The following is a 16580-nucleotide window of genomic DNA, read 5'->3' as shown; positions in this document are numbered from 1 at the left end:
TCGGGCTGTTGGAAGTCTGGGAATCCGGTTCTTGTCAGGCTCTGGGCTCCGGCGGGAGGCGGGGGCAAAGCAAGTCGTCGATCGCTGGATGGAGCCTGCTTGTGCAGGGTGGTCACTCCTTGACCACAAGGGAGATTCTTCCAAAGTAGAGTGATGAAGGTCCAGAGTTTCATTTCAAAGTTTCAGTCAGGATAATCTGAAGTCATGTTACTCAGCTCCTACCTATATGCCAATCTTAGGGGCTGGATTACCTGCTAGGTCCCTCCTATGGGTGGGACCAGGGAAGGGGACGGTTACACCCCTTTCCCTTTGTCCAGTTTCGCGCCAGAGCTGGGGCTAGTGCCCCAGCACCAGTTTGAACTGGCCTATGCATGGGACACCTTGTGTGCTCCAGGCAGTGTCTCAATCCTTTCAGCCCTCCCTGCCCCAATACACAAAGTCCTGTCTGGGGTGGTACTAGCACCTCCCAAGGCAGGAAACCTATTGTCTAAGCCTTCCTCGCTGGAAGGACTCCCAGCAGCAGGAGGTCAGACTTGTGTCAGAAACAGTCCCGACATTTGTCCCATTCAGCGATGCCAGACTGCATTTTACATCTACGGAAGCAGAGAGTGACAGCGTACTGAAAGGAACCCTCCCTTAACTCTGCTCAACATCAAGAACAATTGTTTTCCGACCATACTGTCCCTACTTCCGACCGATAAAACTTGCGCCCCAAAGGGAAGGCTTACCCTTGACTTCGCCAAGTGCCTATAGGCTGTAGGGCTGTGATCTTCCCAGCTGAGAGTAGTGCTGGTGTGTCAGATTAAAGGTACGCCATAGGGCTCTTGGCACCTGCGCCCAGTGAAGCAACTAACAATCACAGACAGCCACTAGAGGTCCCTGGCTTAGCACAATGGCTGCCGTCCAAAAACCCGAATCCAGAAACAATATGTCAGTGTCCAACATAGTAAATGCTTCATGGCCACCGTGGTGACGCTGTTTGTCTCCCTCATCCTGTCTATCCTTGGTTGGCTGTTACTAATCTACCATCCTGTTACCTCACCAACTCCTACCCCGACTCCTGCAGAGCACCAGTATTACACGCTACCAGCCTACGAATTACCACGCCGTGCAGAATTATTCAATAACACCTTCATCCAAATGTTGCATCATCATCAGCTGATCATGAACACTTCCAACTGCTGGGTTTGTGGATGATGCTGCATTCCAGGATACACCCTGTCCCATTCTTTCCCTACCCCTTTTCCATCTCTGGGTCTTGTCTTGCATGGTGGATTTTGATACAGGAGGCCTACACTGTCAATGGTACTGCCAATTCTGCCCTTGGAACATTTCCGGATGACTTCTGGTGGAACAGATCTGGCCATGCCAATGCTCCTTTTTTCCCCCGACCAGCTCATCCACATCGTTACTATCACCAAATGAACTCGGTGAGATGGTAGTATTCAACTCAACCACTCGACGAACATTTTCCAGATTCCGCACAAGAAGGATACTGCCCGATGTACGAGACACTGTGAATGTCAAAAATGTGCAAGGCCTTGTCTGCATCCATGGACTAGGGACTAAGAAAGTTGGTACCAGTACTTGTGATATCACAAAAGCTTTAAACTCTACATCTTCTCCGAAGCTGGTGGCATTCCCCAACACCTATTTCATCTGTGGCACTGCCGCCTACACTTGGCTCCCCCGTAACTGGTCTGGTACCTGCTATCTGGCCTTCCTCCTTCCACCAACGTATTCTACTAATGGGGGTTACCACATGTTGATGAAGGGCGCTCTGCGTCGCTCACGTAGGGGTGTCATATCAGCTGAGGATACAGCAGGTCAGGAAACTTGGGACTTCTTTAAAGATTTCCTTCCATTCTGGGGCCCCATGGCAAACAGTTGGGCTGTACAAGGACTGACCAGGGTCCTTGAAGCCACCATCACAGTAACAGCTGGTGCCCTCTCCAACATCACTGCAGAGCTACAGGCGGACCGCCTTTTAACGCTTCAGAACCGCATGGTCCTAGACGTCATCCTTGCTGATCGTGGTGGTGTGTGTGAATTGATCAGCTCCAGCTGCTGCGTGTACTTCCCAGACAACGCACCTACAGTGTACGATGCCATCCAACGTCTGCATCGCCTTTCTTCCGAAATTCATCTGGATGAAGTCAACTGGTCCCTCACAGGCTGGATCTGGGGCCTCCTTTCCCAGTGGGGGTGGAGGGTCCTCATCTTCCTTGCCTTGGGAGTAACTGTCCTGGTCTCCTGCTGTTTGTGCTTTCAGTGCCTGCCAGTGCTGTGTACAATGTGTGTCCAGTCCATCAAGCCTCCACCCTCTAACATTCACAACACCAATATGATGATGATGCTCCAACAAGAAATCAATGGCCTTATGAACATTGACATTTCTTAAAGTATTTGCCAATCAATGGCAAAAGGAGGGTCTGAGGAAAAGTGTTCTTCTGATCAGCATCATTTGTACCGGGACTCCATTATTTTTTCATTGCCATTTCGTGTCAAACACTTCCACACGATCCATCTGGTCGTTTCTGCTGATGCCTGAGGAAATTCTAACTGACACGACAAAAACTATCTTGCAGCCTGCATTTCTGCCCAGGAACTGTCGCACACCCAAACCCCACTGTTCTTTGCAGATCGACAGAAAGCCATGAAACACTCACGCCCTGTGTAAATGATTTGTTTTCCATCTCCTGCTCCCTGCCTGGTAAACATCCTTGACACCGTGATCAGGTTATTTGCACAATGGTCTGACTGCTAGGCCTCGATCAGGGTGATTGCACAATGGTTTGAATGACTGAGCTTTGATCAAACTGATCGAACAATGACCTGAATGACCGTGCTTTGATCAAGCTGAGAGAACAATGATTTGAGTACCAAGCCTTGACCAGGTCACCAACTACAAACATCGTCTGGATCTGGTTATCAACTGCAAACACTGCCCTGATTGAACAATGGACTAACAGCCAAAAGACTGGAATGAAAAAGTATAAAAGGCTTGTAAGCTGCGGAGTAAAGCAGCAGCCTCCTCTGTCTTGTTTCTAATGAGCTTAGGACTCTGTTCCATAGCCCGGGCTATTTGAATAAATCTGGGTTCCTCCTGCAGACAAAGGCTCCTGTGTCTCCTTTTACTACGTATGATGGGTATGGAAGACTTGGGTGGTTCCCCCGCCACCGAGACCCAGTAAGTAGGTTATTCCGGTTCTTTAAGGAGATGTGTTAGAATTTCTACAATCCTCTGATGGAATTTGCTAAACATGAAACACATTTCATGGTTGCTAGAGTGGTGTTCAGGAGTATGGAGAGATGGCATTACCTCCATCTAAAGGAGAGAGTAGGAACACTTAAATGACTGTTTTGACGTTGTTTTAAGGGGGAAAAGTTTATTTTTGTTCAGTAGGGAAAACGGATACCATGCTGTTTAGTTTGTCACTGCAATGCATTACTTGAAGAAGTTAGCTTCGAGGGTGAAACCTCGTTTTGCTTTGCTCGTCAGTTGGGGGTTGCAGCCTTCCAAATGCATACTTTTCTTTTAATCTTTGTTTTTGCTGGCCGAGAAGACAAATTCAGTCTTGAGCGGAGTGAGCTTCAGGTAGATGCTGAATACCCAGGATTGAATGAGTTATAGGCAGTATTTGGAGTCTGCGAATATTGAGCCAGAGAATGCGAATGAGTGTCGAACACAGAGTTCTGCCGCTTTATAGGTGAATTTTGATCCTGCCATCAGTGAGTACAATTTTGTGGGGTACTGTGCATAGATTGCATGTGGGGGGGAATGAGTTCGAGTGCTGGGGCATTCCGTAGGAGATGGAAGCTTCTGGGGCCTTGTACTATCTAACCGGACAGTCTAGAGTCAATTGGTAAAGAAAGAGAAGAACAAGTATGGCGCAGCACTTTAGAGTCCCAGTCATAATGAGGGTTGGATAGCCGACAGTGCTGAAGGGAGAATTATGGTGGCTGTCTCAGTGCTACACCGAGATCTGAAATCTGATTGGCTGTCATGGATTTGTGGTTACAGATGAATGTTGACTATTTTAACAAGGATTTTGCCAATGAAAGATAGGTGCATGATGGAACTATAGCTGGCAACGTCACCATGATCCAGGGTGGGCTTCTTCAGAAGGTGGAGGATCTGGGCAGTTTTTAAGGTTTATGGGGAGGTGCATTTAGTGAGGGAGGCTTTGATGATTTTTTAAGAGTTGTACATGAGCTTCTCCAGAGATGGCTTTGTGGTAAACGTAATTCTCTATACCCTGATTATTAATGTTATTTTCTGCACAGTATATCCCTTTAGATAACATTCTTATGGTAAAAAGTAAATTTAGAATTTGTCATTTACAGTTTTAAAGAAGTAAAATGTTTGTATAGTTGGTATTTTTGGTTGGAATTAAAACATTAGGCTTAGGGGGTGTGACCTACTGAAATAAAGGAAATTGTATTAACAGTGACATCAGACCACACTAGTAAACAGCTTAACTAAGCCAGTGTAGTATTGACGGTTTTCAGCAAAACTGTCATTTAGTTGATGAGAGCAAGAAAGGAACACCACCAGGAAGGTCTGTTCCATCCAGCGTGGACAGTATTGTGAAGACAAACCTTCTCTGGTGGTCAGGTAGCATCATAACTAATCTGCAGTACTTACAGCTACAGCTTGTAGGTGAGAAGCAGGAGGTCTTGGCTCTAAAATTATTATATGGTTGCTGCCTTCACTCCTATGCACAGAAACAGGAGGGCGACAAGAAGACTTTCAATGTAAAACGAAACAGATAAGACATTTTTCAAACAATTCTATTGGGGTAGCCTCATTCTACTGCTGCTTTGAGCACTCAGAAGAAAACGACTTTTGAGAACAAATATTTCCAAAGAAATTACTTTGTTGGTTTACCAGCAATACGGGTGACCAAGTACTTTACATAAAGTGGCAGTGGGACTGTTTCAATGAGTAGCAGTCAGTACTGATCTGCATTAGGTGGGCCTCTGGGGTTGATTTAGAGCTTGGCAGACCGGGTTCTCTTACAGGGTACTCCGTTGCAATGGCAACAGAGTGTCTTGTCTGCCAATCAAAAGGCCCGCCCTTCTGATTTTGAGTCGGGCAGACTGCACGTTTTATGCTGATGGAGTAAAATGTACTCTGTCGGTGAAAAAGTTCTATATGACTGTCTGCCATATTTACATTGAATGAGTGGATGGTTTGAAGGCTTTTTAACTGTCTTTTATCCCCGCCAACATCATGGTAGTGAGGGAGAGTAAAAAAAAGAAGAAGAAAATTAAGAAAAATTACCCCCACACCTTGGTAAATAAATCCCTTGGATTGGGGTCATTCGTTTTTAATTTTCAACAACAAACTCCCACTTTAGGGAATTGTTTTTGAAAAATAAGAAATTCAGGAAAAGTCTGACAGCTGTCCGTCAAACTTTTCCTAAACTAAGAGGAACCGCCATGACAGATGTTCCTGTAAATAAATAGAGATATATGTGGGGCCGGTCCAAATATCTAAATTTTGCAGGTGGGGTAAAGGCAGGTGGGTTGATGTAAAGTCCTCCGCCCCTTTCCTTGCCTTTGCTCCCTCCACAAAACCCTAAATCAAGCCCTCTGTCTGAAAAGTATGGTTTGGAATGCTACAACAAGCGATTGCCAGTGGTTAGACAATTTACAAGCATTTGTCCCATTACCTTTTGGGTGATTGATTGCCAATAGTATGCTTTGAAACAGGCGACTGGAGCAGCTACCATTTTTTTTTATTCTAAAAAGTAGCAAGTTTGCATCCATTCAAGAAGTAATTATGTAGGTGCAGATTTACTGCTTTTATGGTAAACTCTTCACAGTATATATTTCTCACTGATTCAACCAAGCATTAGAAATGCAATTGGTCTCGCATTTGTTTGAGTTCCAGCTATTGGAATTGTAACTGGCAATGTCTTTTACCTATGTGTTATGGAGTGTATGGATGTGGTATGTAGTAGAAGCCCAAAAGTGCAAACTAAATACAGTATAGAGTAGTCAACCATGCTGCGCAAAAACAAAGCGTGTGTTTATGAAGTGCAAAAAGAATAAGCTTTTTAATTTGTACTTATTTAAACCAGCGATTAAAGAGAATGTGTGGAGCATTTAATCGCAATCAATGTTAATCTTTTTTTTTAAAGCTAATGCCATTGTTCACGCTGTTTTACCAGAAATAGGAGGCATTTTCAACAATGTTGTAAAATAATGCAGACCTATTCGTGGATTTTTCCCTAATAAATGTAAACAGTACAAGTATGTGTTTAAATCTACTTTATCAATTGTTTGGGGGTTCCTAGTTCAGGTTGTTTTTTTTAAAGCTAAGAACATAGATAATGAACAAATAGATTCCGACGAGGCAGGTTTTTTGTTTGCAAAAATGTTTTCCACAACCCCAACATGATAGCAACTATGTGCACGCTGCACGTCAGCCTTCCTGAAAGAGCACCACCAATTACACGGTTGCCTTTCGAAATTCAATGACGATTGGCTCAAAGTTTAAAAAAGTCAGTATACACGAAGCAAATAACCCATACCTAGAGCAATGTAACTCACCACCCGGACCCTCACAAGCACCCAAGAAAATGTCATAAAAAGTCCACTTAACATTTCGTTCATTAAAGGAGAAGAAACCCTGTGTCTTCATGGAGCTTGCTGGTGCCAGTCTAGAGGAGCATCAGCTCCATCTCCACATCTTCCACCGGCTGCTCTGCAGCTTTGGTTTCCGCTGTCTCATGTCCATTCTCGGTGGTCTTAGGGGTTTGTGCTCGAAATCAGACATGGAGTTTTGGAAGCGGGTGGCAAAATATAAAATGTTTAAGTGCTGATGCTGGCGCCCGTGTGTCCCGCCAAGCGTGGAAGGTGATAAGAAAAGTCATTTATTATGCCTGACTAAGCCCAATATGAGAGGACCCATATGCCTAGTCTGTGCGAAAAAAAGACTTTGCACAATAAATCAACATAAAAGTAAACTAAAGACAATAAAACTTAGCTGTTTGACAGGTTTTTGGTTGTGAAAATAACAATTACAAATGCCAATACTTTGTACAGAATGGGAGGGATGGGATGGCCACTGCAGACCGGTGAGGAAGATGGCAAAGCCTGGAGTAAAGTTCCAGAAGGCCTGTGCCAAGCATGGTCGGACGACTGTAGTAATGTTTCGACAATTGTTTGTGCTCAAGGAGGGGGAGGGTGGGTGCTGATAACGCGATGGCAGTGAGTAATTAATAAAAACAGCGTCAGGCAAAAAGCAATTAATAAAAACGGGCAGAGGTGGAAATGAAGTAATAATCAAAACAGCGATGGGCTGAAAGTAGTTAATAACAAGTTAAATATTATTCCATTCCCCGTGCCCCCCACTCCTGCAGTGCTTTATGAAGTGTTTTCAGTCCAATATGAAGGTGAAATCAGGGTGTAAAGCACTGTGCCCGAGAGTAGGAGGGGGCTGCGGCCGGCAGGCGCTATTGTTGTGTGCACGTCACGTGGATTTCAATTTTAAAATACAATGTTCAGGTGCAGAGTGCTCAACAAAAGAAAAGCCTGAGTACGCCGTATTAAAGCTAAATCACATTTTGTACGAAAAATAAAAGTATATTTTACTTACACTGCATCATCCGCCAGCCACTTAAACACTGTAAATGTAAAAATGCACTTCAATTAAAGCATGGAAGGAGGGAGCTGTGGGCGGCAGGCGCTATTATTAATTGTAATCCCATGTTATTGGGAATGCGGGCGCCGTGCTGTAACCTAACGCATGGTACCTAGGGCCGGAGGGGGGTGCGTCCGGTTGGTACCATTGTTGAGGGTGGCTGTGTTGTTAAACAAACAAATAAGCAATGATGAGCGGCAGGGACGGCCCGAGGCAGTTACAGAAAATAAGTTGTGGACAGCGAACGCAATCACAGAGACGGTGACAGAAGCAGACAAGCTGACAGAAAATGTGTAAAGAAGTGGAAACAACCAGAAAGTGTTTGTGTGAGTTCCGGGGGAGGGACATTCCGAGAGGGTGGGTGGAATGGAAAGACTACTGACATGATGGGATTGTCCCCTGATGTAGTAAATGGTTAGTTTGGCAACAGAAATAAACAAGCATTTCCACTGACAAACTGAATAATCTGTGACGTGGCTCACTGCTACCGTGCTGGTTAAAACGAAAATGTGTTTTTCCTCACCTGTTAGGCAACGAGTGGTGGTAGAAAGTAAAAAGAGTTCTCCCGCACAGCAATTGATGATGGAATGTGTAAGGAAACTGTGATTGGCCGGTGCACCTGAGCCTTGAACAGACATGACGTATGTAGGGTGACCAGACGTCCCGGATTTGCCCGGACAGGCCCAGTTTTTTACCAGTTGTCCCGGCAGATTTTAGGAAATGTGGCTCCTTTCCCTGTTTTTTAGAGAGGGTCGATTGAAAAGGGCAGGAAGTGCTTTTTAATGTTTTACAAAGCAGGGATAGTTATCAGTCGTTATAAGAAAACAATTAAACTAACAGGCAAGCTACTGGCTTTAAAAAAATTGCTTTTTATGTATGTTCGAAACTGCCTGTTCTGTAATTATCTGCTGAGGAGCGCTGTCATTCTGTCCGCTCGCGTGATGTAAAATTGTAGTCCTTCTTCTATTTCCTGGAAATGTCCCGGTTTTTGGCTTCAAAATTCTGGTCACCCTAGATGCATGGCCAAAGTGAACAAGTGAGAGGAACCAAAGGAAAGCGTCATCGGAGTGAGCCAATGGTAAGTAGGAGGCGGGAAAAATGTGGTGCTATTGATGGCAAAAGGTCTTGCAGACAGCGCATGCGCGCAGATCTTTGACCTACAAATGAACAAGTTAAAGCTCTCAATAAAATCGAAATGATGATAAAAACCAACAGACATAGCAGATACGATTCAGGGACCCCAAACCCAACTGCCAAGCCAAAAATGTATTTATTTGGGGGATTGTCACGTCCTAAACATCCCCGCTGAAGGTATGCTGGTGCGGATACTGTGATAGTATTCTACTCATTTGGAATAAGAATGTGTCATGTCATTATAAGTTCTTATAAGAATTGCTGCTATATTTGCTTTACTGTCAAGGGTACTTAGAAGATGAAGGTCAGACACGTGTGAAATATCCAAGACAAGCATATTGTGTCAAAAGTTTATTTTCTTTTTACAAATACGCTGTTAAAATTAAGTGATTATCATCAGTGTGGTCAGAAATACTCTGGGAAGTGTTCAACCATTGCTGAAACTAGGAAGCCTCGATAGGGAAAAACGCTAAAAGTAATTTACAATGTCGTCCCCAAGACCCAAAGTCTCATCATTGTTTGCAAATGTTTGTATAAAAAGAAAAGCTTGGCAGTGCACCTTATTCACTAAGATGTGCATTAATGTTCACAAGAAATACCTTTAAGCACAATGCCCCGCTTGACGATGCTACCCCTTTACCGTTATAAAATTCAATCAATGATTTTTGGCCATATTCTAGAGCTGCGACCTGGTAACCCCGGAAGGTCACGCGGGACTGACAGCGTGTAGCACCAGAAGGCAGCGCCCACTTACCCGTGCATGAACGGTGCCCATGTCTGCTACTTCTGAGGGCTCTGTTTGGGCGGGGAGCAGTGATCCACTGGCCCGACAGCAGCCACTGCAGGGATTGATAGTACTGTGGTAAAGTGGTCACCCTTTTCCATTAGAGGCACGAAAGTGACATGTTCCAATTAGAGAAAAGACCCTTAGCAACGATGTAATTCATGTGACCAATACGTCACGTCCGTCCTATGCACGTCGTGCGTGTGGCTACGTCCGCCGTCATCAGTACAAACAATTAGGACTTAAGCGAGGAAAGAACTTTATCTTCAAAGCTAGCTGACGAAGTACAGAATGGTGTTGTTACCGCCAGGAAATGTATGGATCTTTTAAGTGTCTGGTCGAACATTGATTATCCGTGATTGGGGATTCATGGGTCTAGTGTATAGGAGGCAGGACGACAAAGAGTCTCAAGTTGTGCACAGGGGTTTGCCGGCCAGCACAGGCTGACGTTGTATAGGGTGACGTGACATTATTCAAAACAGAAAAAGCATTGGCTATGCCAATAGGCTACAATTCATGAGAGTTAGAGCTATTGTCGTTATAAATGATCATGTGTGTTACCTTTGTGTTTTCGTTTGCAGTGAGGGTTGTGCGTGCCGGAGTGAGTGTGTTGTAGTGAGTTGTTTAGTGAGAGCAGGAGGAGGAGTGTGTTTCAGTGAGTTTTTAGTGAGTGCGGGAGTGGCAGGGTGTTGTAGTGAGGGTTTTAGTGAGTGTTGCGGTGAGTTCTGGAGTAGGAGTGTGTTTCAGTGAGGGCTGTAGTGAGTACTTGAGTTGGAGCAGGGCTTTAAGGGGGATGAAAAAAACTAGAGGGTCTCAAAGGGGCGTGGCCGGTGTAATTAAGAGTGTGGTTTAAAAACACATACGCTAAAAATCTTTTCGCATAGTGTGCCTCCAGACTGGTATTTTGCTGTTTCTGTCATTGCATCCAGATATATGATACAAGTAACATTAAACCTACAACAAGTCAGGACTATTACCTTAGTCAATGGTTGTGATAAATAAGTAATAACTGGCTTTGTTATATAGAATATTGAAAATGCTTCCGTTCTGAAATGTACTATAGCGAGTCTCAACCACACAAATTCAAGGCACATTAAAGAGAGAGAGCTTCTTTTAAAAAATATAAAAACTCAAATTTCCCATTGTCTATACTGTACCCGCATCCTTGCCCAAATTAATGGAAACAGGGTAAGAGACCTCCACACACCAATGATACAGCGAGAGAAAGAAAGAGCATTTGGTCAACCGTATTATGAAAATAACAAATGAGGGCCCAAGAGAGCAGACGGGCGCTGTTTTTTGCACACTAAAGGTTGAGAACTTGGGTGGGGGGAGCTAAGAAATATGTTATTAAACTTGTCGGGAAAGGCTGAAGTAAAGACCACCTAAACTTGCAGATCAGGTATCCGTGGGTGTGACTATGAGGTCTCGGTCCTTTGCAGTGACAGACAGAGAGCTAGCTTTAATTTGGATGACAGGAGACAAATTAGGCACTTGAAGATGGCCACCGCCTTTCAAAAGTCTTAAAGAACATTCTACGGACTCCTTCGAGTCAGCAATGTTGGGTAGAGGCAATTTATAAGCCATTCACATAGAATGAAGGCAATACTAGCATTTAGTCGAAACCAGTCAGAAATAAACACTTAAGTACACAACAGGATACAGTACATGTAATAACAGTTGCTGCACAAATATCAACATGGTGCTGATATGCGCTCTCCTTACTGAGTGTGTTATGTTTCCTAACCTAGGTATAAGTAGCAAAGTGACTTGTTATCTACATTTGTCCTACCTTGCTCTGCCTTACCGTTCTAGCACTGACCTTTTACCCAGTTATGTGCTGAATAAATGTCAATTGGTTTCCTTGAAATTAGCCTCATTTATTATGCCCCTGTACATGACGTGCATATTGGGATTAACATACTCTGTACAAAAGTCATTGCTATCTTGAACCTAGGGCGTTGCATAGTTACAATTTATTGATTTAGGCTTATTTACATAATTTTACTAACAACATATTGATTGTGGTAGAATCCTGAGGCTACCTTTTTGGTATAAAAGAACCACACCTTCCCTAGGTAACTAGAGGAGATGCTTCCAAGCTGACACAAGACACGAAGGTACCTGCACGCTGAAACTTCAACATGCAATGGTCTGACATCCTTTACATGGTGTCCAACTCGTGACCAAGACAAGGTCCTTCATTCTCTCCCATCAGGTAATTGGGTTGGCTCTTTCCTAAGGGATTCTTGGCTTTATACACACATGCATGCTAGGTACAGCTAGGTAGGGTCCACTTCATAGGAGTACGCGTGATTACTGTCATGTTTATATGCACACGTTACAAAAACATCTTGGTAACTGGCGACTTCAATATTCACTGGGATAAAAGCGATCAAGATCCGCTAGTCCAGAAATTACAGACCACTATGACCGCTCTTGGACTAGTACAATTTGTGGAAGCCCCAACCCACATAAAAGGCCACACTTTAGATCTTATCTGGTCCTCCATGCCAAAGACAGTCATTACAAACATTACACCCTGTATCTGGTCGGATCATCACCTAATCCTGTACGACATACCGCTAAACAATTCCCAGACTAAACTCCCTCTAAAATCCAAAAAAGTGCGCCAATGGAAAAAAGTGAATGCCGATACCCTGGCTAAAACTCTGCCCAAATATATACAGAACTCCACAATCCCCCTAGATGAGACTGACCTTGACTCAAAGTATGATGCCATAACAACCATCCTTAGGCAATCAATCAATGAGTTAGCCCCTGAAAAGGTACAGAAAGTAAAGGGTGCAGAGAAAGGAGCCCCCACCCAAAGTCTACGTGAACTAAAAAGAAAGCTTCGCTACCTCGAAAGATGTTGGAGGAAATCCAAAAAGGATACTGATAGGGAATCATATAGAACATCGTTTCAAATATATAAAAAACTTATTGTGTCAACTAAGAAGGATTACTACGAGACGCGCATAAACAACGCCACAAACATCCAGAGAGAAACCTTCCAAATTCTGAAGGAGCTAAGTAAGAAGGAGGAAAAGATAGTCATATCCATCGACTGTGATACCTTTCAAGGATACTTCCTTGAAAAAGTAGCAACCATCTTGTCTGATATCAAGAAAAACAATCCAGTATCATGCACTGAACAACTGCCTCCTTTAAATCCCTCAACCCCCATCTTTACCAGATTCCCCGAAATCGACCCTATCACCCTGAGACAACTGGTAACGTCCACCAAGTCAGGCTCCCCTGCCGATCCGTGCCCACCCGATATCCTCCGACTAGCTGTGCCGATTCTAGAGGATCAGATCTTAGACCTCCTAAACATCTCTCTAGTCACTGGATCATTACCAAGCTCCTTTAAAGAAGCACGCGTCAGACCCCTGATAAAAAAGCCTGGGGCAGATCCATCTAGCCTGAAGAACTATAGGCCTATCTCCCAGTTGCCATTTCTGTCAAAAGTTCTAGAACAGCACGTGCTAAAATCTCTCTCATCCCTCCTGGAATCTCACCATCTTCTCCAGGAGCGGCAAGCTGGTTTCCGTGCCCACCATAGCACAGAACTAGTAATGCTGTCTGTCCTAGACAAGCTTAGATGTATGGCTGACAGTAAAAAGCCAAGCGCCCTGATATTACTAGATCTTTCAGCGGCGTTTGATACTGTCAGCCATGCACTGCTCCTGGGCAGACTGGCTGGGTTCGGGATAGGAGAGCAAGCCCTCAAATGGCTGACAGCCTTTTTATCCGGGAGGACGCAGAGAATCCAGGTAGCAGATCAGGTCTCCGATACGGGAGCCTTAACATGTGGGGTCCCGCAGGGCTCTGCGCTCTCTCCACTTCTATTTAACCTTTACTTACAGCCACTGATAAAGTCCCTGGCAAACATGAACTGTAAAGTTTTTAACTACGCCGATGATACTCAGCTGCTGCTGAGTATCGACAACACACCATCGGCTCAGTCCATGGCCCAAGACATCTTACGTTTTACAGTAAACTGGATGTTGTTCAATTTATTAAAAATCAACCCAGACAAAACGGAGGTTCTCGTAGTCTCAACCTCGACCTCCCCCTGGAATGATTTGTTCTGGCCACAAGAACTTGGACCTACACCAAAACCGTGCCCTAGCGTCAAGAGCCTCGGGATGAAAATTGACCAGGAACTCTCGATGGCTAACCAAGTGTCTGCTGTAGTTGGTTCTTGTACCAACCTAATCAGGCAACTGCGTAAGCTCGTCCCCATACTCTCAAGGAACATGCTCCGAACCATAGTCTCAGCCACTATAGTGTTGAGAATCGACTATGGCAATGCTCTATACCTTGGCCTCCCAAAAAACTTATCCAACCGTCTCCAGGTTACTCTGAATGACGCAGCACGCCTGATATTTGGAGTGCCAAGGCGGACCCATGCCTCCCCTTTGCTCTATAGGCTTCATTGGTTGCCTATAGTACAAAGAGCTGAATTCAAGAGTATGTGTATTTGCCACAAAGCAATCCACGGACAGGCGCCAGCCTATATAAAAGAGAGGCTTGAAATATACGAACCCAAGCGCGCCCTGCGATCGTCCGGTTCCTTTCTGCTATCCTGCCCACGCTTTAAACTGGCAACTAAAGGTGGCAGATCCTTTTCAGTTCAGGCCCGACTACCTGGAATAAGCTACCGAAGACACTTCGCAGAGAGTCCAACCTTCTCCAGTTTAGGAAGTCCTTGAAGACCTTACTCTTCAAAGACGCATTCATTTCCTAGTTGACGGTCACTTGCCCCAGACGCTTGTATATACCTATCATGTTTCTTGTTGCTGTACTTGGTTAGTAGCGCTTTGAGACCTGTCGGTGAGCTGGCGCGATATAAAACCCAGTTACAATACAATACAATACTATACATTCACTGTTTTAGCACCATGGTAGAATTCGACCTTTTATTTATTCTGTTGGTGCTTGTATTCTCTTACATTAGCTTCTGCCTATTGATTGTAGCAGCAAACATGTTTGGTACGAAGATGACGCTGGTTCAAGAAAGGCTTATTGAAAACGTCCCCAACGTTTATTCTGTGTATCTCTCTGAGGTTGTGAGCACGATTGACTAAGCAAAAAGTACGGTACTGTTTTCACAATCCCTGAAGGGTCAAGAGATGTCATGTTCAGTGGTTGCCAGAAACTATTCACTCCTTGCTAAGGTTCGGGGGCTTATAGTGGCACTGTGAGCTAGCTGCTCTATAGGCTGACAAATCTTGTGGGGGTGTCCAGAATCAGTCTAGACACCAATCCCTCAGTCTATGTTGTCCAACAAATGTGCAGATCTTATGTATTTTTTGGAACTACACGACATGGCGCCGCCAACGTTGGTTTGCTTCTTATTTAAACGTCAAATCTGAGTAATTCAGTTTTGCTTTCTCAGAGACCACTGCTCACTTTTAACCTGAGATGTCTGGAGTGGGAAGGGAAAACTGCCGCAGCTGAATAGGTATATCCTATATATTGGCTCTAGGCTTTTCAAGCTTGAAGGATTATAGTTGCCCACACTGTGCAAAACCTTATCTCTTTTTCCTTACTATTTCCTACCACAATGTCTGTCAATGGAGAAGGCGCTGCAGGTATAGGAGAAGAAAAGCAGAAAGTTTCTTGTAACATTACAGAAAATTGCAGACTTGCAGTTACTATGAAATTATTGCAATACTGTCTCCTGTCAATGGGTGGTGGTGTTTATTTATTTATTTATTTGCGGGTTTGTATCGCACTTGAATCGGCTTCCGGAGGAGTATCGCTGCGCCCAAGGAAACACAGCAAAGCACAGTCGGAGGGGATACCAGACAGAAAATTTTGTTTTGGAACAGAAAGGTTTTGAGTTGCTTTCTGAACAGCAGATGTTCTGAGCACTGTCTGAGAGCTAGAGGGAGCTTGTTCCATAGTGATGGACCGACCACAGAAAGAGCTCTGCCTCCGTGCCTGGCCTTCTTTGCGCGGGGCACACATAATAGGAATTGATTGCTTGACCTAAGGGACCGTGCAGGGGTGTAGGGTATACATTTATTTTTCAGGTATGCAGGACCTAGTCCGTTTAAACTTTTGTGGATTAGACAACATGTCTTAAACTTCATCCTCTGCCGGACCGACAACCAGTGCAATTTGTCCAAAAGAGGTTTGGACGCAGTTCGGGGGGCGTTAAAGACCAGGCGGGCTGCAGTATTCTGGATCACCTGGAGTTTGGCTAATACTCCCTCGTTTACAGATAGTAACAGGCCGTTGCAATAAGCAATCCGGCTAAGGACCAGGGCCTGTACCAACGTTCTCCTGACGGAGTCTGGGAGTATGGGGAAGATTTTACGTAACAGGCTAATTACGTGGAAGCATGAGCCCACAATGTAATTGTAATGTTTCAGTGAGAGCTCCTGATCTAGGCGGACTCCTAAGTTCTTTACGATCTGTTTGGGTTCGGGGACTGGTCCCAGATCATGTGGCCACCAATCTGGGGTCCAGAGGATCTTTGCCTCCCCGAACAACTTAACTTCGGTCTTGCTTACATTACACTGCAGACAGTTTGATGACATCCACAGAGCGTACAAAAGTGGTGGAGCTCGCACAGCTGTGGTGAACCAAAGTTAGAAGTTGTAACAAATTTGAGTGTGCAGCGGGGAGAAGACACTGTCTAGCCAGGCAGTGTAAAGTGAGTAACTGGAAAGAGGCTCTCCCGCCTAGGGAGAGGACATCCCTGCGCACAACTATTCAGTGAGACCGACAGGTCTGATACTGTAAACAGGTATTCAAAGAAGTTTGTTCATGTCCGAAATTGTTCACATTTCCAATTTTATTGAGGTTCAATACTGATGTATTAAAGTTATTTTGCATTTCACCATTTGTAATCCATATCAATGGGTAAACAATTCAGGCGTGTTATCTCATCACACAACCCAATGCATTTCGGGCATGGCCCATCATCAGGGGATTACTCTACGAACAAAAAACAGAGAAACCGGCTGTAATTATCTGATCTGTGGATAA

General features: G+C 44.5%; 1 protein-coding gene across 1 annotated transcript in view; it reads right to left on the bottom strand.

Annotated features, from left to right (window-relative positions):
* Positions 1-9744, bottom strand: part of SAMM50 (SAMM50 sorting and assembly machinery component) — a 199078-nt gene extending 189334 nt beyond the window's left edge. Inside the window, exon 1 of the mRNA XM_086952726.1 lies at positions 9543-9744. Coding sequence (XP_086808852.1) covers positions 9543-9563 — 21 coding nt within the window. The 5' untranslated portion in view covers positions 9564-9744. The remainder of the gene's footprint in view (positions 1-9542) is intronic.
* Between the last annotated feature and the right edge of the window lie 6836 nt (positions 9745-16580).

This window comes from Lissotriton vulgaris, chromosome 1_2 (assembly GCF_964263255.1).
Source record: "Lissotriton vulgaris chromosome 1_2, aLisVul1.2, whole genome shotgun sequence".
In the NCBI taxonomy this organism is placed as follows: domain Eukaryota; kingdom Metazoa; phylum Chordata; class Amphibia; order Caudata; family Salamandridae; genus Lissotriton; species Lissotriton vulgaris.
Note: the sequence above shows the minus strand (reverse complement) of the source record. Positions and strands in the feature narration are given on the sequence as shown.